The sequence below is a fragment of the Dermacentor andersoni genome, chromosome 7 (genome assembly GCF_023375885.2).
Source record: "Dermacentor andersoni chromosome 7, qqDerAnde1_hic_scaffold, whole genome shotgun sequence".
NCBI classification, from domain to species: domain Eukaryota; kingdom Metazoa; phylum Arthropoda; class Arachnida; order Ixodida; family Ixodidae; genus Dermacentor; species Dermacentor andersoni.
The window spans coordinates 22,183,319-22,206,901 of NC_092820.1; the positions used below are offsets into that span (position 1 = coordinate 22,183,319).

Here is a 23,583-nt window from a genome sequence, read left to right on the forward strand (position 1 = left end):
CAAGCCACAGATCACACAAATGTTCCTCTGCACCGTCCACATCTTGACCGGCGTGGGCTGGTGCGCTGCTGTGCAGTTCGTGGTGCTGCGTCATCGCCTGTATGCGGACACCTTTGCACATCATAACGGAAACTTGCAAAGCTTTTCTTTTATTTGATGGAAATTTGGAATTTCTATCTTGTTTCGTTGCTTTCCTGTGACCGGTCAAAGGTAAACCATCACTTTACGAACGCACTGTACATTTATGACCTCTGCATCCAAGTGGCGATGTTTCCATCCTTAATAAATGTTTTAAATTATTAGAAGTTTTTTGAATGCGTTGTTAGCACCGCCTACTGGACAAAGAACCAATGCTGAGACACATGTCATTCACATGAATTTCACACGCCGTTGATAAATGACTGCAGGAGCGGTCGCTGAAGTCTACAGGTTTTTTTATGGTCAAAAAAGCACGCAATGCAATTTGAAACGATTGGAATATAGAGCAACATATCCATTCTCTAGGCATATGCTATCTGTACCATTGTAAACATTTGTTGGTTGGCTAGCTACTTCTCTTTAAAAATTATACCAAACTTTGTCCCTCGTATATATTTAAATGTATTGTACCCGCCGTGGTTGCTCAGTGGCTATGGTGTTAGGCTGCTGAGCACGAGGTCACGGGATTGAATCCCGGCCACGGCGGCCGCATTTCGATGGGGGCGAAATGCGAAAACACCCGTGTACTTAGATTTAGGCGCACGTTAAAGAACCCCAGGTGGTCAAAATTTCCAGAGCCATTCACTACGGCGTGCCTCATAATTAGAAAGTGGTTTTGGCAAGTAAAACTCCATAATTAAAAAAAATTTATTGCTTTTTGTGGGTGGTGCATGCTCACAGCGAAAATTTCAAAAGAAATGTTGAAGTAAAAAAAAAAAAGAATGAGGAGCCGCCACTGGTCCTTGTAATTCGCTTCTCCTCTTGTCGGGATGCACAAAATATTGAAAGTATGAATTAAAACTGTGCACGTCCGCGCCAAGAATAATGGAGTAAGGATGTAGTCACAGCAAAAATTTGAGTGAAAAAGGCAGAGACAACTTAAAAGAAACCTCAAATGATGTGGGTAACAGAACCAGAACCACACTATAAAGAAGGTGGGGGGGGGGGGCGGTAGGCTACGGCATCACCGAGAGGCCGCTGTCCCCCCCCCCCCCCTTCCGGAAATCTCCGGAGGGGGCTCGGGCCCGTGGCAATTTGTTTTCAGTTGCACATCATTGTATTCGTAGTTTGAAGTGTTCCGTGCCTCCTAGAAATCGTTTCTGGTCTTCTATGCAGAAGAGCGCGTTTTGCCGGTACAGCGGAAAACCAAAGGCGTTACCTATGAGCCCGCCGACCCCAGCAGGAAGCACCCACCTCTGCGGAGCTGGCCTGTGGGCCACGGTGGCCGACGTCCGTCGCGACGTCCTGGTCAACCGGACGCTGGGCGCGTTGCTCGCTTGCTGCAGTCGGCTCACCACGAGTCCCACTGTGCTCTGACCCTGCGTGTTTATTGCACTGCCTTGGAGACATGGCCATGACAGTACCGACCGCGGCAGCTTGGTAGCTGCAACGCTGTGCTCGAGATCAAAGTGTCCGATCCCGGCAGCGGCGGTCCCACGTCGGTGGGGCGCCGAAGCACGAAAGCTCGCAGACTCGGCTTTATCGCATTATTGTTAGTGATGAATTATCCCGAATTGCCTCACTATGCGGCATGCCTCATATTCAGGTCGTCATTTAAGCGCGTAAATGCCCAAAACTTTTTTTTTATTTTAAAGCGAGTGCGGTATTTTTACGCATGAGGACGCCAACTGGCCAGTTGAAGACAGTCTGCTGAGAGAGGGTAGCGTTCATTGGCTGGCGTACAGGCGAGGGAAAGCGAAGAGATTGAAGTAGCTAGGGGGCAATTTGAAACGGCATAGCGCAAAAAGGTTAACAGAGATGCAGAAAAGATGACTAAGGCCCCACAAAGTGCAAAACAACAACAACATATAAGTGCACTTATTCACGTTGAAATCGTGCGCATCGGGAGGCAATGATACAGTTCTCGCATATCTGACCGGTGTGCCTAGGCTTATCAAATTTAATTCGGGGGTTTTACGTTCCGGAACCAGAATCTGATTGTGCGGAACATCGTAACGTAGTGAGGGACTCCGGAGATATTTCGACCATCGGGGGTTCTCTGTGTGCACGTAAGATAACCAGTCGAATGCAGTACGCGAGCGTTCTTGCACTCTGTCGCCACCGTGGATGCAGTCGCCACTGCCGGGATCTAAGCCTCCAGCTCCCCAGTGCTACGCCGCATATCCCCTCAGCTACGGCGTACATAATAAGCTGGCGCTATGAATAGCAGTGGCGTAGCTAGGGGGTGACAAGACGGGCACGAGCAGCACCCCCCCCCCCCCTCCGCCCTCGAATGTCTTGTGTTAGTGTAGGGCTTGCTCAGAACGCTATCACTCCCCCTCCTCCTTGCGGTCAGCGGTCAAGTGTGTGTAGCCCCCAAAAACGAATTCTGGCTCCACCACTGAGCATTTGGGTCCACTTGTGAGGCCGTTTCACCCTGGCAGATAAACGCAACATGCCATAGAAAAACAGCAACAGAAGGAAATAGTACAAAAGAAAACATAACGGCACATGCTGCAGTTTCTGCTATTAAATATAGTCAAGTCCATAAACTAAAACAAAATAAATAAAAAGGTCGCAGACACAAAATGGAATTCTACGTGTTAATTCACACACATAAAAGGACTCTACGTAGTAATTATATATGCCCAATGCCTCTTTCGATAAGAAAAGTTATTGAAGCTTTCATAGCAGATCGCTATGATGACGTGTTACCCCATCGCTAAAGAAACTTCGCTATATACACAAAGAAGTGATGATCAATGCAATTCACGTTTGGTCTCAATTCGCACCTAACCTGGTGAAACACAGAAGAGCTTACGAGAACTTCTTGTACGTTCTCTCACGAATAACCGCACGTTTAATTAGGCATAGCCGAACAGCGTACGATGCAGAAAGCTAGCTGTACACTTTACTTCCATTCACAGAAGAGACATAAAAAAATCTGTGGGTCTTTAACTAATGATAGCTAGCAGTGTAGACAGTCTACATTGACGCCTACGACGATTGCTAGCAAGAACGATCGGGAATCTTTTTCTCTGACCTGAGACCAGAGACCACCTCGCGTCAACTACAAAAAGCTAAGAAAAGCAGATATTATCGCCGTACGTTTACCTTTTTCATAAGCCAATCTTTCCAAAACATAATATCAGTTACATTAGGCGCACATGAAATCGTGTCTACGTTTCCTGTTAGCAGACTACCTTCCTGATCCGGTTTCCAAGCCTTCTCCGCAGCCGCCATTTTCTGTGAAACACAAACTGGCCTGCACCGTTTCTGCCTTCGATGGCGTCTTCGTGAAGCACTCTCCCTTGCCGGCTTCGTCAGAAATAAAATTAGGCTTAATATGGACGCTGTGTGCTTAGCTGTATATATACAGCCTAAGTGCTTCCCCCAGAGCAAGAAAAACAGAAAACGAAAGGGGGGGAGGCCCGCACCACCATTCGGTATAACGGGCTTAACGCCAATCAAGATATAAAAAATGAGGGATCATCACGAAAGATGATCCATAATAAATTTGGATACAAAAGCCAATAATTAAAAAAAAAAGATCGGTGCTGAAGCCACTAATATAATTGAGGAGGTATTGAAGGAAGAAGTAGGTCATCAAGATGAGCAGCACAAGTCTACCAGGGGTCATGCTCCTTTAGGTTGTAATGAGCCTAAGGCTCCGGCAGTGATGCGCTATCATTGCGATGCTGCATCTTTATTGTATATCAATGCAAAAGAGGCCAGGCGTCTCCGGTGGTTGTGTGTCTTCCGGCGGTTGTGCCAGGGGACAGAACTATGTGCATCTGTCCGGCTGCAGGGGTCCCGGCACATCGCAGCTCGGCCTGATAGAAGGCTGGGTCTGGAGTAGGCCGAGAGCAGCAACAACTGGTGATGACCTGGAGGAGCTACATCATACATGCCCGGGATGGACAGGGAGCAGGCAAAGATACATCAGGCGTGGTAGTATTTGTTAGAAGATACAATATTACTCGGCAGCAGAGAGAGGAAAGAAATGTGTAGAAGTGGATACAAAGGGAGGTACTGGAGATGAAGCATGCAGTTAGTACCATAGGCAACGGGGTAAAGACCCCACCACGGTAGGCATGTACAGTGCTAATGGCACGAACAGACATGCGAAAGTAACATGAAGGCGTGACAGAGCGAGGAGAGAGATAGAAGCCATTAGGGAGGAAGGGGAGTCATGAGGCATCCGGAAAGGGAATAGTGACAGGATGTGCTGGCACAGAGCGCACAATGGCAAGAGTTAACTGTAGTAACAAAGCGCGTTGTCGTTTAGTATGTAGCAACGCAGAGTACACTGCTGGCGTCACCTGTTCGAACCACGAGTGAGCGCACATTTGTGCTACTATCGGCGCAGTACGCGGGCACTCGGTAAAATAGTGTTCCACTCCCTCACATTCCGCTCCACAGATACACAGATTTGTGGTACTTAGGTGAAAGCGATGCAGGTAATAGGGAAAGTGCCCATGTCCCGTGAAAAGGTGAACAAGTAGGCGGTTGGGAGGGAACCAATTAGGAATCGAATGGACACTGGGCACCCAATCATACGAGGCTGGTGCCTCGTCCCTCCCGTTGCCAGTATTCGTGCCACTGATTCGCTGCGATCCCAAATAAGCGCTTTCTGATCGAGCGTATGGAGATAGCGCTCGTGCGCACTGCACCAGTAGTGCACGCAGATGAAGCGGCAGTGTCGGCAAGTTCGTTCCCCAGTACGCCCCGGTGCCCTGGTACGTGAAATAACAGGACACCAGGTCCGTTGCGTGCCAGGAGACGCAGCACAGTTCTAACTCGTCTTAACTGCTCCCCCTCACAGCGCAATCGTGACAGGGCCACTAAAAGGGAAAGGCAGTCAGTGTACAAATAGACCGTGTGGCGCAGGGTTGCTATATACGTCAGCGCCTCCTCAAATGCACGAAGCTCCGTGCCGAATGCACTAGAAGCGCCAACCACCCGGTACTTGCCTACACGGACGACATGACCACCCCGATCGAAGGCTACAAACGCGGCGCCTGCCGCAGTAGTGGTGAAGGCACCGTCCGTGTAAACATGGTAGACCGGAGCCTGAGAAAGCTTATTCGCCTGTTCTGGGGTGAGGCGCGTGAAGAGGAACCGAACGCGCTCACTATGGTGTTCCTTCCACGGGTCGCAGGGGAAGTCAATTAAGTGTGGATGAAATGTTTCAACCCCATTATAGGGCACCTGTCGGAGTGTAAACAGGGAAAACTGTGCCGCCAATCGATCTAGTTCCACCGTAAGGGGGGGGACTGTTAGCTAGAACATGGAGTGCCGACGTGCGCGTCGTATGGTACGCGCCCGTCATGGCTACTAGAAGGGACCGCTGGGCAGAGAGCACCCGCGTGGTAAGGTGGGTGGAGGGAAAGGGAGGCCACCAAACTGGGGACGCGTATGCAACCGCAGGCAGCAGGACCTGTCGGTAGAGGCGGCGAATAATTGCCGGGGGAAGCGCGCGATGTAAGCCGATAAAGTTTAGTAATCGAGCAGTCAATACCTCTGATTTGGATTTAATATAGTCGACGTGGGCAAAGAAGTTAAGTTTGTCGTCAAAGACCACACCAAGGAGCTTGATGCGGTCTTTGCACTGCAAGAAAGCGCCATCCAAGCGGATGGACGGTCGTCGCTTTGATGTGCCAATGTGGCCGTTGTTAAAAAATACAAAGAATGATTTTGAATGACTGATTTGTACCTTGTTCTGCCGAGACCAATTACAGACCAAGGTAAGGATAGATTCCGCCAAGGCCTGCAGTTGCAAACGCGACGTGCCAGTAATGAGGAGAATGGTGTCGTCCGCATAGGCCTGCACATGTACTCCTTCGGGGAGGTCGAGGTCTAGAAGCGAATAGATGACGTTCCATAAGAGAGGGCTTACTGGAGATCCCTGAGGGGTGCCAATCGATGTGCGTGTAGTCACTTCGCCTGCGTTCGATCGAAACACAACCGTTCGCCCCGTCAAAAAGGACTGGAGCAGGTTGTAGAGGTTGACTGGGCAGCGGTGCTTTCGGAAAAAGAAAAGAACTGCGTCGTGCCACACGCTGTCGAAGGCTCCAGTAAAGTCTATTGAGATGAGGACGGCTGGAGTTTTGGTGGATTTCAGGGCGGACAGCCTCTGACGTAACGCGTAAAGTGCCTGAAGGGCACCACGAGCATGCGTAAATCCGAATTGGTGGGGGTGAAGGAGATTGTTAGAGTGCAGGAAATGGTACAGCCGGGAATTTAGTAGGCGTTCGAGGACCTTGCCGAAAAGCGAATTCATGACAAGGGGCCGGTATGCGGATGGAAGGTGCGGGGGACGACCAGGCTTCAGGGTGAAAATTATCCTCCCGATTTTCCAACAGGAGGGGAAGTGTCCTAGTTTAAGGGCACTGTTAAATACTGCCATAAAGAAATGAGGGTGCAATCAAAAAAGCTGGCGGACAAACATGCCTGTGAGGCCGTCGGGCCCCGGCGCCGCACGAGGGTTTCCTAGTGAGATGGCATGTTCAATCTCTGCCATGCTGAACAGGCGGTCCTTACAGTACTAAGGATAGGGGGAAGTGGTGAGCCGTCGAAGGCGTTGGCGGAACCCGCCGTCAGAGGTCGGATCGTCAGTCGCCACATGCTCACGCAAGAGCAACGCGGCGGAGTCAAGAATGGAGACCATTGATCCTTCCGGAGAGACAGCTAGCGGGGGAAGGGGCGTCGGTGCGATGTGTTTTCCAAAAGCCAGTTTAAACGGTTTGCCAAATAGAGGTTTTGCGGTGAGATCTCGACAGACTGTCTTTTCGAAACTGTCTTTAGCTATTCGGATGTGATGTTTATAGACCGCAAATGCATTGGCATATTGCTGCCTGAAAATCGTACGTAGCGCAGGGTCCCGTGTCCGCTTAGCTCGGCGTCGCATCCCGCGTACCCTCGCCCGCTCCTCCCCCAACTGCGGGGTCTACCACGCGTTGGCCCGCTCACCCCGTTGTCGAATTATTCGCATGTACTTGCGGGAGAGCACATCGTATATACGATAGAATTGCGCTAACACCATGTCCAACGAAAGGGACGTGAAAAAGGTGCAACGAATCACTCGTGCGAACCAGTTGGAGCTCTACAGGACGTTCAGCATCTCACATTGCGCGTAGGCGGTCAGACGCTTCACGGTAATACCTGGAATCGCACAAAGAGAGAATTCAATACACCTGTGGCCCGAAAGCGTGTCCACGTCCGATACTCTCCAGGTGTACCCCTTGCGGGCTAAAGGTATGGACAGCATCGTAACATCGATCCACGAGCTGGCATAAGGTGTGTCGAAGGTAGGGGCAGAAGTGGGGTCGTTCAGTATGTGCAGACCATTGCCGCTGGCAAAGCTTGCCAGCTGGACGCCCCGCATGTCACCAGCTGCAGGACCCCAAAGTTGGTGCTTGGCATTAAAGCCTCCGGCCAGAACAAAGTTCTGAGCGGATTGCCGTGAAAAACATTGCCATAGCTCATCTAGGATAGGATCTAGAGGGCGATGTGGCGGGGCGTATGTTGCTACTAGGATGAAATCCTGCCCCGGGCATGCACAGCTGACCGCAACTACGTGCTGCGGTATATATATCGGAAACAAATCAAATCCAGGGGCTCGTGTCAGCAGCATTACGCGCGGATTCTCTGGGGCATTGAAAGCAGTTAAGGTAGATGATACATTGGCAATTTTGCCATCTCGGATGTGCGGCTCCGAGACAATGGCAAATGAAAAACCACCCCGATCCATGTGGTCAACCAGCAGCTTCATCGCGTCCCTGTTGTGGTCAATGTTCGCTTGCACGAACTTAAGGGTAAGCGTATTAGCCATGATTGATGAAAACCCATTGATGCCGGGACGGACAGTCTGGCCGCCAGTATATCCGTCGGAAGCACATGCCCGAGAGCCAGTGGGTCACGGTAAACAACCATGTGCGTGTTGCGTCGCACGCATACACCTCATGGAGGAGGTCGCATAAATGCCGGTAGAATGTCAAGGAAGGATAGGCGGGTAGGAAGCACGGAGAGGCGTTGAGCACGGTTGTAGCAATAGAAGAGGAAGGAGAAATGAATGAGTAGAAGCTATTGGGGAGAGAGCAATCACCACACAAGACCGTAAATGAAAAATCGTGAGGAAAGAACAAATGAACTCGCAGAAGAGGGAGGACGGCGCGCGGCAGCCCCAGTTGCACACTCGAGCACAGTGGACACGTCCACCACTGTGCGTGAGCGTGGGACCTACCATCCGCTGCACTGAGGCCATCGCGCGCCGCTCCAGGAGCAGGGTGGGGGGCGTCATCCATAATCAGTTCTAGCCCTCAATCGGGCCACCCTGCTGGCTAAGAGAGGGCAGAGGCGGTCCCCAGTGGGGTGCGTGCTTGCTAATCCAGCCTTGTGGCATTCGTTACAACACACCGCCGCGTCTCCCAAGCGGACAGTGCACTGTGTGTTGAGATGCGGGCCCGCGCAGCGCGTGCAGACGGCCATAGCCTCCTGCTGTCGCACAGGGCAAGCGCGGCGAGGGTGGCCATAGGTCGCACAAAACGTACAGGTGGGGACGTGTAGGTCTTCTACCACCGCTGCCGTTGTCCAACCCACCATAACCTGCCCGCGGCTCAGGAGGGAGCGGAACGCCGAAGGGTTAACTTCTAGCATGTGGGAAAAGTTGCCCGAGCGCTCCTTAATGGATACGCGTACCGAGCATAACGATATATCTAAGTCCAAACCCGGATTGCGGGCGTTCATTTGCGCAACTAAATTAGTGGCAGGGATATCAGGATCAACCCCCGTTAACTTAATGTGAGGCTTCCGTTTTTGTGGTAAGCGGATTGACATGGAGGTGTTCGTCACATGAGTTCTTTCGAGGGCAGCCTTAAGCCGGTCCATCGATGTCTTTTCATTTGAAAGGATTGTCAGCCCGTGTGAAGTCTTTCGAACGGTAATGGCTCCTATTTGTTCTTTGACTAGATCAATGTTTGCTTTGAGTACAGAATGAAGGTCCTGAGTGGCAGAGGATGTGGGGACTAGAGGTGTTAAGAACATAATGTGTGCATGGTCTCGCCTGAAGTGGGTGTCGGTGGCTCCCTCGGTCAGGGTGGACGCCGAGGTCGTCGCGGCAGCAGCGGGTCCAACAGGCGCCCTTAGGACTGTAGGCGCACCCTCTCGGACTACGGTAGCATAGGATGGCATAGCCCCGGCCCGGACGTCCGTCCCGGGACACACCGCTGCACCCAACCGTGTCTGGGCCAACTGCTCACGTAGTTCATCTGCGCGGCCGCACTGCCGCGCCGCCACCGCTCTCATATCAGCGCACTCCTGTAGGATTTGCCGCAGATGCCCAAGGATTTGTGAGCGATGGGCGTTCTTCACTTTACATTGTGAATCGAATAAGATGTCCATAATTTCCTTCTGGAGCGAGACGGCGCGATGAAATGACGCCGTCAGCGCGCCATCCACTCGGCTTTGGGCAGTAGATGCCGGGTTGGCCTCGCCTGGTAGCACACCACGACCCGCGTTGGCAGCAGTGGGGCCTCCTTCGCAGGACTCGAGGTTGACCTCACGAATCGCGCCATCCCCGTCCGCCGAGAAGACAGAGCCGCCCGATCGCGGAGAAGAACCGGCTGAAGTGGGGTTGCCCCCGGTGGAAGGTCCAGCGGCGGTAGGCTGAACAGCAGCGATATCCCACTAGTGGGTATGAGCCATCAGCCCGGCCGCCGTCCGATGACACGCCAGCACACACTGATCCAGTCAAAAATATGTCCTCGCAGCACAATAAACGACCTCGGTCGGGTGCACGAGACACTTATGAAGGTCCACCAGCGACAGAGTGTGCGGCGAAGGAGGGAAAGACCGACCTTTGCCGAAACAGGGATGAGCGAAGCGAACAGCAAACAGGCTGAGGCGATGGCGATGGGACGTAGACTTTGGATAGCCGCCACGTGAGCACGACTTTGGCGAAGTTGCTGGAAGCTCAGAAGTAGAAAGCTGGTATCGAAAAATGGCCTAGTTATGGCGCGAATCACCAGCAGAGATATATAAATGGCGCAAGGCTGCCATCCGCACATCGCCAGTAAAAAAAAAGACAGCCCACACAGTGCGCTAACGCTTCTAAGCACCTCGATTGTGCCGCACGCGATTTCTACTCATTACCCGACTCGGTGTGGAACCGTCAATTGGTGCTGAGGCCCATCTACCGCGCCGCCAATTTAAATAGATGTAAAACGCAGAAATGATTTTTTAAAATAACCTTTGAATCAATTCAATTAAATTTCCTTCATTTCAAAGAGAACGCTAAATACCAATGACGGTAACAAGCGGAATTTTAGTGCCACCAGCATCGAGTGACCCTCTTGTTTCTTGAGCAGCACTTCCAGTTCACCTACCGAGAAGATTCGGGACGAAATTCCATATAAACGAGAAAAAAAATTGAAAAAAATAGTACAGTACAAAATTTAAGGGTTACATTACAGATACGATATAAGAGCATAAGTTTAGTTACAAGTTGAGTTACTGAAGTCTCTAGGATATATAAATTTAATAAGAAATCACCGATTACTGCACACCAAAATACGGAATTGTAGACTTTGGATAGCCGCCACGTGAGCACGACTTTGGCGAAATTGCTGGAAGCTCAGAAGTAGAAAGCAGCAGTAATGACGCCACCAATGACTTCACAAACAGGAACGTGGCATGATACTTAACCGGCTGATTAATGGGAAACCGTTGCCTGACAGACTGCTCGCTCACTCGCTACAGCTGGGTGCGCGCGCGCATTACATGCTCTGACGTCAGCACCAGAGGGGGCGCGTAAGGTGCGCTTCGTGCGCCGCTCCCTAGGGAGCTACGCCTTCAGGTGGCGCTTCCTCCTCGCCTTTCCTCCCTCCTCGCCCGCATATCGCGCCAGGGGAGAGACATTCGCTCGCTTAACCTAAAGACGATCAACGCCGAAGTGCGAGTGCGACTAAGAGACACCTAAGTGAAAGGTTCGGGTCGCCTACCATTTTTTTGCCGAAGATTGGTGTGCTTGAAAAATATGAAAGCACGAATTTTAGGAATTCATAGCACTGCACCGAAAAAAATATATCGCAATGCTGTAAACCGCATTTGTTAGAGCGTCGAAATAGGCAAATTTTCTAATTTATAGCCTACGTATATTTGTTACACTATTCGGAAGAGTTTTGCAAAAGTCTCATTCCCAAATTAGAAACATACTTCAGAATGGTGCATACTACATGAATTTCGAGCGCTTTATTGTGATTACTGAGTTCCAGAAACTTGATAGCCCAGTTCTTGGAAGTCTTGCAATTATAAATAATGTTTTGTGAAGAAGAAGACGCGCCTCGCGGCACAGCGGCATCGCCAACGCGCGGCTCGGCTCAGCTCGCGCTGTTGATTGCGGCTGTTGATACCTGACACACACAGCGCCAGCTGTGTGTGTTATATGTGCCTTCTGTTGTCCGTGTCAAGCTTGCGCTATAACAAAATAAGATATGCCGTACCAACAAGCCCCTATTCGAGGCAGCTCGAAGCACTGTCCAAAAAGGACGCCAGCAATCAACAGCACGAGCCGAGCCGCGCGTTGGCGATGCGGCTGTGTCGCGAGGCGCGTCTTCTTCTTCACAGTTTGTAAAAATTGAGCAACCTAAATAAGAAATTCGCTTCAAACAGTCTCTGCATTATACTCTCTTCTTTTATACGTAACAAACCTCATCAAATTAGGTGCCACGGTTGCCGTGAAAAAATGCACCGGCGATTACGATACTTCCAAATACAAAATTTGAGCGCAGCCGTCTAGGAGTTTCGAATTCCCGATATATTGTGGCATAGAATTTGATTCTGAACGACAGCGTCCTCTCATTATGGAAAAAAGAGGTGAGGTGTGCAGACAGGACACAAGAGTAGAGAAGTGGACAACGCGAACGCCGTTCGTGTTGTGCACTTCTCTACTCTTGTGTCCTGTCTGCACGCCTCACCTCTTATTTGCATAATGAATCCTTACCAACTAGCTAAGCTTTCTGTCGTTCTGAGGGTCCTCTCGGTGGCGGCGCTGAGCCTCTGCTTAGGCAGCTCGTTTAGCAGCATCGGGAAAGCAAGCATTTTTGAATATTGAATATGTCTTTATTTCCAACAGATTGGGGGAGACAGAGAAGACAAGCTGCAAGTGCAGCTTGACCAGCGACCGGTTACACCGCTCATTCTAAGAGGTCCTGTACTCGAAAGGCGCCCATATCACTTACCTCTTCATTCATGGGTTTCGTGACAGAGGCTGTGTGAAATAAATATTTCTCGAGAGGTGCTCTGGGATAATCAAAGAAGCGCTCAGATAGTCACACAGGTCGCAGCGAGCGGTCGCACAGCTCAGGCGATCCATGCACACGGCTTCAACCAAACTTGTCGTCGTCCTCGAAGCAGTACCTACGGCTCGTTCTCCTGTACAATTATCTCCCCGGGAAAGAGGAGCCGTCCCGGCGACATACGGGCAAGATAGCACAAGTGGACCGAAGTAAGGCTTTAGCCACTGAACGTGCACAATCCCGTGGCCTCGGCGGCGCTTATCCGAAGGTGGCTCAAGGGGCTCTACGAAATAGTTCACCGGAGATATTTGCCTGACCACACAGTAGGGACCCTGGTACTAGCGAACGAGTTTTGGTGTAAGACCAGGGCTGGCAGCAGGAACTCAAAGCCAGATTAGTGAGTGCAGGAGAGACAGTGATATCCCGACAGTGCTTCTGTCACTGCAGATTTTCCCAGGTAAATATGCGTGCGAACTTTCAGCACTCTTCCGCGTGTGCAGCATATTCGGACTGGATAGTAGCCTCCGTTGTGTCAGGGTGATACAGAAGGATGGTATCCGTTGTGAAGGAAGGCTTGCGTCTGTAAAGAAGAAACAATGGGGAAAATCCCGTAGTGGTCGGTGGGGCGGTATTATAAGCACACGTCAGGAATTGTAGAATATGGTCCCAATTGGTCTGGTCAGATGCGGCGTATCTGGCTAACATGTCGCCAACAGTGCGTTTAAAGCGCTCAGTCATCCCATTATTTTGTGGGTGGTATGCAGTAGTGGTACGGTGAAATACGTGGCATTCCTCGAGTAGGGCTTCTGTAACGTGAGAGAGAAAGATGCGGCCTCTGTCGCTCAGCAATTATCTGGGGGCTCCACGGGGATGCGTGATGTTACGCAGAAGGAAACAGGCAACCTCACGCGCAGATGCGTTGGGCAGAGGCGAAGTTTCCGCGTAGCTTGTAAGATCGTCTATCGCCAGAATCACCCTGCAGTTGCCGTCTGAATTACACGGAACGGGCACGCAGAGAAGAACTCCGGCGCAGTCAAAGGCGCGGCCTGGACAAGGCAATGGTTGCAGCGGAGCAGCTTAGGGACGAGGGGTATTATTTCGGCGTTGGTAAGCGAGGCAGGAGCGGACATTTTAGCGGACGAACCGGTACATCCCGCGCCAGTAATAACGGAGTCACAGGCGCGCGTATGTTTTTTAGTACTCCTGCACGGGCACATTGCGGGTCATCGTGAAAGGTTACGCACCTGTCCGAACGTAGGTGCCGAGGGACAGCGAGTGACCATTCGCGGCCGTCCTAGAGGTAGCTGCGGCGTTATAGGAGCCCGTCACGAACAGAAACGTGATGTGCTAGGCGACGCAATGCACGGCCAGAAGAAGGCGCTGATGGAGGTGACAGAAAAAAAAGCCCGCATAGAAACAATCCAGGGATCCTTCTGCTGCTCTCCGAAAGCATGTTCGTGGCGGTTAGGGAGGACTCGCATATCGATACGTTCGGAGAATTGGGCTGGTCCGACACAGGGGAGCGATACAGGGCATCCGCGTCCGAATGTTCACGGCCAGAGCGGTACGGGACTCGAATATCGTACTCTTGGAGGCGCAGCGCCCATCGTGCGAGGCGACCTGAAATATCTTTCAGGGACGACAGCCAGCAGAGAGCATGGTGGCCACTTATGACGTCCAACGGGCGGCCGTCGAGGTAAGGGAGGAATTTATTTATGGCCCAAATGACAGCCAAGCATTCTTTTTTCCATAACGGAATAGTTGGTTTCCGCTTTAGTGAATGCTCGGCTGGCAACGACGTATTCATCGAAGCCAGTCATTCGCTGCGCAAGAACAACGCGAGTGCCGACGCCACTGGCGTCCGTGTGTATTTCTGTCCGAGCACCTGGGTCGAAATGTCGGAGGATGGGCGGTGATGCTAGAAGGCGGCGCAGCGTCATGAATGCGGTATCGCCAACTGGCGGCCACGCCGAGCGGTCGTGGTTACCCGCGAGAGGTTGTGTCAAATGCGCTATTATTTTTTTCTTTATTTGCAATATTGCCAGTCTCAGTGAGACCAAAGCAGGGGGGGGGGGGGCACAGTTTTACAGAAAGAAACAAACAGGTCATGTTGCATGGTACAGTAAAAGAAAGAAAGGAAAAAGGTTCCTTAACTACTGCACAAATCACCAATGATACAATACTTTTGGTTGGTATAACATTATGGCTTTAACAACATAACAATGTAGTTGGTATAGCAATATAACAATATTGTATTACTAGAAGTTACATAAAAAATTGCGAATGAATGAGTGAATGAATGAAGATTAGAGAACTTATACAGCTAACAGATAACCGCGCAAAAGCGGCCAGTTTGGGGGTTGAAATCCAAAAATTCTACGCACAGAAATAAGTATTACAGTCTAAGATATGTGGGTGTGTTAAGTGGTGTCTTCTCTGTTTGATGTCTCTAGTAGGTTGATGAACGATGAAAGTGACGGAGAGGAAACTATGTCTGAGTGGATGAGATTCCATTCTCTGATCGCACGTGAAGAAAAGTGAAAAGTTAAGCGTGTCATTGCGAACACTGTACTGGTTTAGTGAAATCGCGTGATTTTTTCGCGATAGGCGTGACGTAGACAAAGTAGCGTACTTAGTTCGGTCTATCTTATAACTGGCGTGGGTAGATGAATTTTAAGCGGGCTGGTCTGGCCCTAAGAGGTAGTGTTTTGAAACCTGCATCAGCTAAGAGGTTTCTAGGGGAGTCATAGGGCCTGTATTTGTCAAAAATGAACGTCACAGCTTTTCTCTGCACCTTTTCTAGTTTGGATATGTTAGTTGATGTGTGCGGAAACCAGACGATGTTGCGTATTCTAAGACGGGGCGAACAAAAGTTGTATAGGCTAGTAATCTGCTGTGTTTCGGTGCAAGGCGTAAAAATCATAAGCTTGCGTAATGCAGCTGAGGTCATATTATCAATATGTAAGTTCCATGAAAGGTCAGAAGAGAATGTCAAACCTAGGTATTTGTGGTTATTTACTTTATTTAGGCAAGTGCCAGCGAGGGCATCAGAACATTCCGAAGGCTTCTTTTTTTGTTGTTGTAAGGGACATGCATACAGATTTAGTGGTGTTAATTGACATTTGCCATTCTTTACACGAACTGGACACCAAATCCAGTGCTCTGTTTATTAATAAGCGGTCGGCGCAACTGACAATTTCTTTGTAAACAATACAATCATCCGCGAAGAGCTTAATGCCACATTCAATGTAAGCAGCAATGTCGTTAATAAAGATCAAAAATAGCAATTGGCCCAATACTGACCCTTGGGGAAGACCGGAGGTGAGAGCTACAGACTTGGAAGGGGTGTCATCTACAATAACATACCGTGTTCGATGTGAGAAGTTTTTTATCCATGCAGTATTCTGACCACCTCTGATTGCTGACTCTAGTTTTGCAACTAATTTTACATGGCTTACACAATCAAATGCTTTACTGAAGTCGAGGAGGATCATGTCTGTCTCGCTTCGGTTGTTTAGACTGAGCGCAAGGTCATTCACCACTTCGGTTAGTTGTGTCACCGATTAGAGGCCACTTCTAAAGCCGTGTTGTTGCGCTATTAATATATGTTCTTGCTCGAGAAATATAGTAATGTGTTTGAAGATAATATGTTTCAATATTTTACAAGATGTGCTGATAAGTGAGATTGGCCTGTAGTTAGAAGGTTCGTTGCTGTTACCGGATTTATGTATAGGAATCTCCTTCGCTTTTTTCCAGTCATCTGGTAGTTGTGCAGACGTGAGTGATTTGCGGTATATAATGGCTAGATATTGGCTACACCATTCTGCATAAGTTTTTAAAAATTCATTCGGGATATTATCTGGCCCGTTAGCTTTCTTGATGTCGAGATTAAGCAATAGATCAAGAACTCTGGCAATTGGTAATGCTTAATGAATCGATGGTTTTAGGTGGGCAGGGTAGGGAGGGAAGTAAACCATATCTGAAGTGAAAACCGAAAAGAAAAAGTTGTTGAATGTGTTCGCTCGAGCCATTTTCTCTTCTAGAGACCGTTCGGGTGACACACCTCAACACGGGCGAAATTATTTCCGAAACCTGTGTGGATTGTTGGTAATAAAGTCGGGCAATGTTGTGCTGAAATAGTGACGATTATAGTATTGAAGTTGCGGATGGAACAACGAAAGTATGAGCACAATCCGATTAAGCTGCGGAGTTCATTTGTGGTCTTCGATCGTGGGAATTTGGTGATGGCTTGGAGTTTGGTTGGATCTGGCAGCACATATCTTTCGAAGCAACGTGGCCAAGGATGACTAGCTGCCGGGCGGCTAGTCATCTTGACACTGCGGCAGCAGCATCGACAAGCACGTGAACGGCGACACCTTTGGCGTAGACTTTAATAACGTTCGCAGTGAATAAACAAGCGCTTGACAGCTTAAAGCCATCACAGTCTTGCCTCTGGAACGGCGCCTGGCAGAGTTCCTTAGCAGCAGAAAGGCGGCGGATAATAGGAGAACGTGAACATCGACTGAGAGATGGAGACCGACGAGTGCTGAAGCTTCGGGGAAGAGAAGCGGAAGCGAAAGGCGGTACTGGTGGAGAATAGCGGGACTGGCAGTCAGGAGCATTCCCTTGTGGTCTCGCAGTATTGGAAGAGTACCAACTTTGCCGGCGGCAGGACCGTGCCACGTGGCCAGCAAGGCCACACGCTATGCAAATGGGCCGGTTGTCTAGGGCACGCCACGGATTGTGAACAGGGGGCCCAGGTTGGGGTGCACAAAATTGAGCCGGGCGTAGGGGTTGTGGAAGTGCGCTTAAGCCGCTTCGGGGCTTGTAGCTCACGGCTGCAGAACGCGCCGCGTAGAAGCCGCTTGTGGTCGTGTAGTGCCCAACAGCAGGCGGAGGTCTTGGACTGGCGACGACGGCAGCGTACGTAAGCTGAACGGGCGCTGGAGGTCCATGGCCGAGTAGTGAGGGGTAGTGCGTTGCTGACTTGTTCGTGTATGACCAACACCTCCTAAATACTTCAGGCCTGCGCGCTGCCAGATCTCACGTGTGCAACGTTATATCCGGTAGGCAATCGCCTCCGGTAGGCGCGCGTTAGATAGCGAACAAAGCGAACCCCATAGTCGGCGCAGCAGTGCCCGCACTGGACCAGCAGCAATCAGCCCGACGTTGTATGCATCGTTCTGGCGTGGTTTTGTGTTTCTGTACTGGGTGTGCGTCCCTGCGCGTGATCAACGTGCGTGGTGATGCATAAGCCATGAATTGTGGCTATCAGCATGCCGTACAAGTGCTGCGTGCCGAAATGCCGGAGAAACTGCGACGAAGACTCGAAAATTCAAGTCTTCTAATTTCCAAAGGACGAGGCCCAGCGAAACAAGTGGCTGCGTGCCATGCCCTGCAAGGACCACCAAGTTACAGCTTCTTCAAGGGTAAGGATTGCTTTAATTAGCTTGTGTACCTTCATGCGCGCTTTTACGGTGCGCAAAGTTCACTGTCAGTGCGAACACATTGAGCGTTAGGCCTACAATCTGTTGCATCATTGAGAGGGACGAGGCGTTGGAAAGACTCCTGGAATGCTTCCACGGCTGACCGACGAAAATTTTCGCATTCATATTTCGCGCAGAGGTGGCGTAAAGCAGCCAGAGTTGGTTTTTGCTAGTTTTACGTCGTATATTTGCCAAATTGTGTGAGATTAATAATCAAATATGAAGGATGTCTTGCAAAGAAGAGGTCTCTACGTAACGCCAGCTCTCCCCGTTGAGTGCAGTCAAGAGCTCTCGACGTTCCTTCTTCTGCAGTTGGGAAGAAATAGCACTGTGGCTGGAGCAGTAGGGAAGTTATTTTTCAGTCAAACATCTCCGTAGACGGTGCCATCTCCGATCTATTATCTGATGCAAGTACGCTGTCAGCTTGCAGTAATAAAAAGGCTGACCACTATGTACTACGTTCTCTGCAATGATCCGCGCAAGCATGAACCAGCTAGTCATACCAGTGGTTTTGAGCGGCCCAAATGTTTCTGCTATCTGCAGGAAAAGTAACTTTGTCACGGAAGCGGAATCAAAGCTTTATTTCTTGAAACCAGACATATAGCCATTGATTTACGCAGTTGGTGACGCTAAGCTTCATTGCGATGCTTTCGGCTCCCGTCATGTCATCAATTTGGTGTTATGTTGGCAAGCCGTAACATTTAGATTCGCTCTCATAGTTCATGTGCTTAACCTGCCTGTTGTACGTTCTTCCATGCTCTTCAGCCGCTATGATTTTCGCGGAATGATCTTGCCGAGCTTAACGACAAGAATAATTCTCAAATAGAAGCATGCCTTTAGATCTTTTAGCACACGCTAACTGAGGAGCACATGTGTTTTCTGTGAAATGTGTTCGTTCAGCCTGTGCTTGCATCTCGAAAGAATCTAATCTGCCAGTACTAGAAAAACTACCTTGAGCACATATACATAATATGAGTACTATCCTTTCGGAGACACAATGACATCGTTTTGTCATACAATCCCCTGCTTTCGGTTTTGAAGGTCTGTGCGCTGCGCTTCCATGAGAGCTTTATTATAAAGAAGTCTGTCTATCATGACGAAAGGACTAGAAAGGTTATCGAGACCACTTAGGCGGTACCACGACTGGACCTTAGTGCTGTACATTCAATATTGAAGGACTGCCCATCATACTTGTCCACACCACAGTGTTACACAACAACAGAGGAGCAACAAGATCGACTGCAGCGACTGGAGTCCTCCCACCTTGCAAAGCAATTGGTGCATTCGTTGTCGTCATATAGGACGGAAGTTGGCAGGTGTCAGTTCCAGACAATAACAGAGCTAATGACATGTAAGCAGGGATCCTCGTTGCCAGAGGAGTGGTCACTACCGTATACTTCGTCGAGTATAATGTTCATTTTGCCAACTGGAAGCACCATGCCAAACATTGAAGCTTCTGCTGCGATCAGTGACAGTATGGACATAACTGTATGCCATCTAAAGGTCAAACTTACCAAAGGAAATGACTATCCTGTCCGCAACAAAGTTCAGGATATGAGAGGCAGCCTAGAAGTTCTCGAGACTGGCTAAGTTTGAAACACAATCTATTATTCCTGAGAATGTGGTTAAAGCTGTCGATACCCTGCTCCACGTTTCGAAATAGCAGCTACCAGTGGAAACTAGAAATGTCCTTAAAGCGCTGAAAGAAAAGCTGGAAATATTCACAATAAAAATGCCCAGATATTCACAACATTTGATGGTTATTGCTAGTCTTCTCTTTACAATATCGCACCACGCTTACAAAGTCCTGCGACACGCAGGTGTTACTACACTTCCTCACCTAGCAACCAGCAGAAAGTTTTGTGCATCATGTGAGCTGTCACCGCAAGGAAAGATGGATGAAAGTTTTTTTGTCTTACATGAAGAAGCGCGTGAAGTGTCTCCAGCCTCACTAGCGCATACTGACATTGATGCTTGATGAAATTAGCTTGAAACCATTCTTGGATGACAAGGGTGGCAATGTTTGTGCAGCTGCCTTTAACTCCTCTGACGCTGCCACGACGGCCCATGTCTTTATGCTACAAAGTTTGGTTTCATCTTTTAAAGAGGTCGCTCACATCCTTCTTGTTAAAACCCTTGACACTGCTATGTTGCATAACGTCGCCATAAAAGTGGTGACTGGTTCGGAGTAGCACGGGTACAAAGTAGTATGTATTGCTACTAACAACAATGCTATTAATGGAAAGACAATGTCAAGCTTTTGCAGTCTTCCAAAGCTGCAGTTTGTGTATCCACATCCCTGCGACCCGGCGAGACCCCTGTTTTTCCTTGTTGAAACTGTCCACCTCTTGAAATGTGTGTGGAATAATTGGATAGGCCAAAAAAAAATCATGGCACCGATTTCTATTACCCGAAGTTTGAGATGGCTGTTTATACAATTGACAGTAGTCATATCATGTGGTCTTCGTATGAAGCACTGCGCAGACAACAGAAACTGGAAGAAGGGTGTTGGCTAAAGTATGGCCACCAGCTAACCTCAAAAACTTTGAATTCGTCAAATTTACAGCGGCAAAATGTGAAGATTGCACTACAAGTATTCAATCAATTTACTGCAGAAGGGTTTCTGGCGAATGCCAATAGCATTGACAGAACATCATAAACTGCGAACTTTATCCGCATTATCGTTCGCTGGTGGTAAGTGGTAAATGTCAAAACCTCTTCGAAGGGCTAACGAAAACGTGACCCTTTTCAAGAGCCAGGGAAAGCAATGGCAAATGACGAAAGAATCCAATTTCTTGAGAAGATTGCGACTTGGCTAGACATATGGATTGCACTAAGTTTTGACAATGGTGTTTTCATTCGGTGAAACGGTCAGTGCCTTGCGTCTTACGTCCTGTGGCCTAATAGAATTCTCTCGCTACTGCTTTGAGGAACTTAAGATGCGCTACCTGCTTCTGGGAGAAGTTCAGACCCATCCACTTCAGGCGAAGTTCGGTCAATAAAGACAACTTGCGGGCGGCCAGTACCATGTTTCTATTCGACAAGTGTACGAGTGTGAGGAAAAACTTCGTTTGCAAAATTCCCTGCCAATTCTACCAACTGAAGAATTCAGGCTTCCTCAACCGAGCACGTGACAACAACACAACTTTGATAAAGCTTTCAGCATTGAGGTCACAGATTCTGACCTGAACCTTCATCTTCAAAACTCCCAGCGAACACATATGTACAGTCTCGGCCAAACAATTGGCTGAAGGCTTAGCTTGGTTAAGCCTGGAAGATTGCGAAAGGAATACCCTTGGCTGCGCCTTGGTTCGGCTGATGGTGTGGACATGGTTGCCCTTTTTTAAACTTATGGCTATACATCATCCGACATAGCGCAAGGCAGCGCGCCGACCACCGCGAGGAGCCGAGCTGTAGCCCCACTTATCATCCTAGCGTGACGTCACACCAGCGAGCGCCCTCTCTCGGTAGCGCCGCAGCAGCGGTGCGCAAGGCTTCGCCTCCACCATCGATGCCGTGAGCTGGGGCCCCGTCTCGGTCTGGCGTGACGTAACACGGTCACGTGACGCGCAGCTGTGTAAGGAGGCGCCACGACCACCGATGGGCCGAAAGTGCGAGCAGTATTGCTTTCGCAATAAAACTTGAACCCGCTGTGAACTGCCGGGGAGCAGCACCGCTCCGCTATCGCGGCGCTGCCACCGCCGGCGCGCGCCGCTGCTCGCTTGCGCCGAGGATAAAGAGGGCGAGGGAAGCATGTCTCTTGCTCTCAAGCCTCGTTTGGTAACAACACTCGTGAAAAACTAGTGCGGCCAGCGCGGCGTCAATGCGACGGTGGCGAAGTGGAAGCCACCCGACCGGCTAGCATGCCGTTTACAGCGTATGCTTGATGAGCGGGCCAGGGTCTCTGGCGGCCGCTGTCAAACGCGATACGCACAAATTTCGCAATTCCGAGTATCGGAATCGTCAGTTAATGTTTTCTGGGACCAAATTAAAGGAACAACGCTATGAATAGTCCTGCGCATGCTCGAACACGGGTACTTTGCGAGGATCGTAGCTAAGATCTGACTTCAGCAGCTGAATTATATATTAAATAATGTGTCACAATGGCATGTCGTTTTTGTAATCCTGAATGTCACAAGCAGCAAATTAATCAAGATAGCATAAGCTTCAGGGTGGCACCTGCATCTCTCGACGAAATCAAAGGGGGGAACACGCCCTCAAGGCATTGAATGTGGCTTGGTCTGTGGTTGCCCCGAACAATTGCAGCTTGTCCATGTGTTTGACTGTAAACTAGCCAAGATCTCTGGTTTAAAGGACGCTACGTATAACCCATTTTTTTAAAAAACTGCATGTGAAGCCCTTTCTCGTAAAGAGGAACGATACCTCAGTAAACTATATCCAAAATACCTTTTCCAGTGAGCCCGTCACAGCACCGCCGGTGTGACGCGTTCACTATACGAGTATCCTATAATTTCGTGGCCCGAGTCTACTTTATGCGATTCAAACGCGTGATGCCCTATGCAAACGGGATCAACTTACACTGGCCTCATGTGTGCATGAAAGTGGGCCCTAACGACAATGATGCAGTATGCAGGAAGATATAAAGAAAAGCGAGGTAGTGGGCACTTTCCGAAATGCCTAGGGAAAGGGTCTAACTCAATCGGCTACTCAGGCAGGGCAAACGTCTTGTAGTCCCGCAAATTTTTTATAATCTCACTGTGGGTTTACTTAAAGAACTTCAACACCGAACGCCCCCGTGTGGTCCTTCCTTAGTGGAGAAGTGCGGTCAACATATTTGAAATATTTTAATGGTGGTAACAGGCCCTTTCCGAACAGAGCTTTTCTAGTTGAAATTACTGCCTCTGGTCTTTTCTAAATGAACGATGATTGAATCGCCCGCATATTACAATAAAACCTGGAACAATGCTAGGCAGCACTGATACATGCTAGTTTGTAATTTCTTTCCTTTGTTTTCATCGCACTCAGAAACACTCAAAATGTTTATCTAAAAGCACAATGCGAAGGCTCTCGCCTTTGAACGTGTAGCATAAAACTGTAATAGGTAATTTCGATGATTAGGACAGTTTTTATAGTATAACGCGCTGCATGGAAGCCGGGCAGTTTTTCCCAGACAAGCGCATTTACTTTCAGGAAACGCCGTACCACGGCGGCGGCAAGACGACCTCGCAGCTGGCAGAACTACCACTGCCCCAGTTTTTCGCGAGCGCTAGCTGTTATCAAAGCGTGCTTGATAGCAAGAGACATGCTTCCCTCGCCCTCTTTATCCTCGGCGCAAGCGAGCAGCGGTGCGCGCCGGCGATAGCGGAGCGCAGCTGCTCCCCGGCCGTTCACAGCGGGTTCACGTTTTTTGACCAAGACTGTACCTGACTATTTTGCTCATGCTACTTATAAGGCACAGAAATGTGAAGAATGTAAAAGAAACCTTGTGGCGGCTAGGAAAGTGGAGGAATCCCATGAATAGCTTCGTCGAAGCCATTAATAGGGGTGGTCTTTGTTTTCTAGCACCAGTTGTTGTAGATGCTGTGATGTATGCGCTTGCAGTAATAGAGCAACTTCTATCTAAGGAACACCGCCTTAGGTTCTTGAAGTTAGAAGGCCAGCGAACTGATCTGATGTGCTGAACAACAGAGGTCTTACCAGAA

General features: G+C 49.5%; 1 protein-coding gene across 3 annotated transcripts in view; it reads right to left on the reverse strand.

Annotated features, from left to right (window-relative positions):
• LOC126535619 (uncharacterized) overlaps nucleotides 1-23,583 on the reverse strand; it is a 381,164-nt gene that overhangs the window by 189,970 nt on the left and 167,611 nt on the right. For all 3 annotated transcript variants that reach the window (XM_055073166.2, XM_055073165.2, XM_055073168.2), the window contains exon 7: nucleotides 1,393-1,517. In XM_055073166.2, coding sequence (XP_054929141.2) covers nucleotides 1,393-1,517 — 125 coding nt within the window. The remainder of the gene's footprint in view (nucleotides 1-1,392; nucleotides 1,518-23,583) is intronic.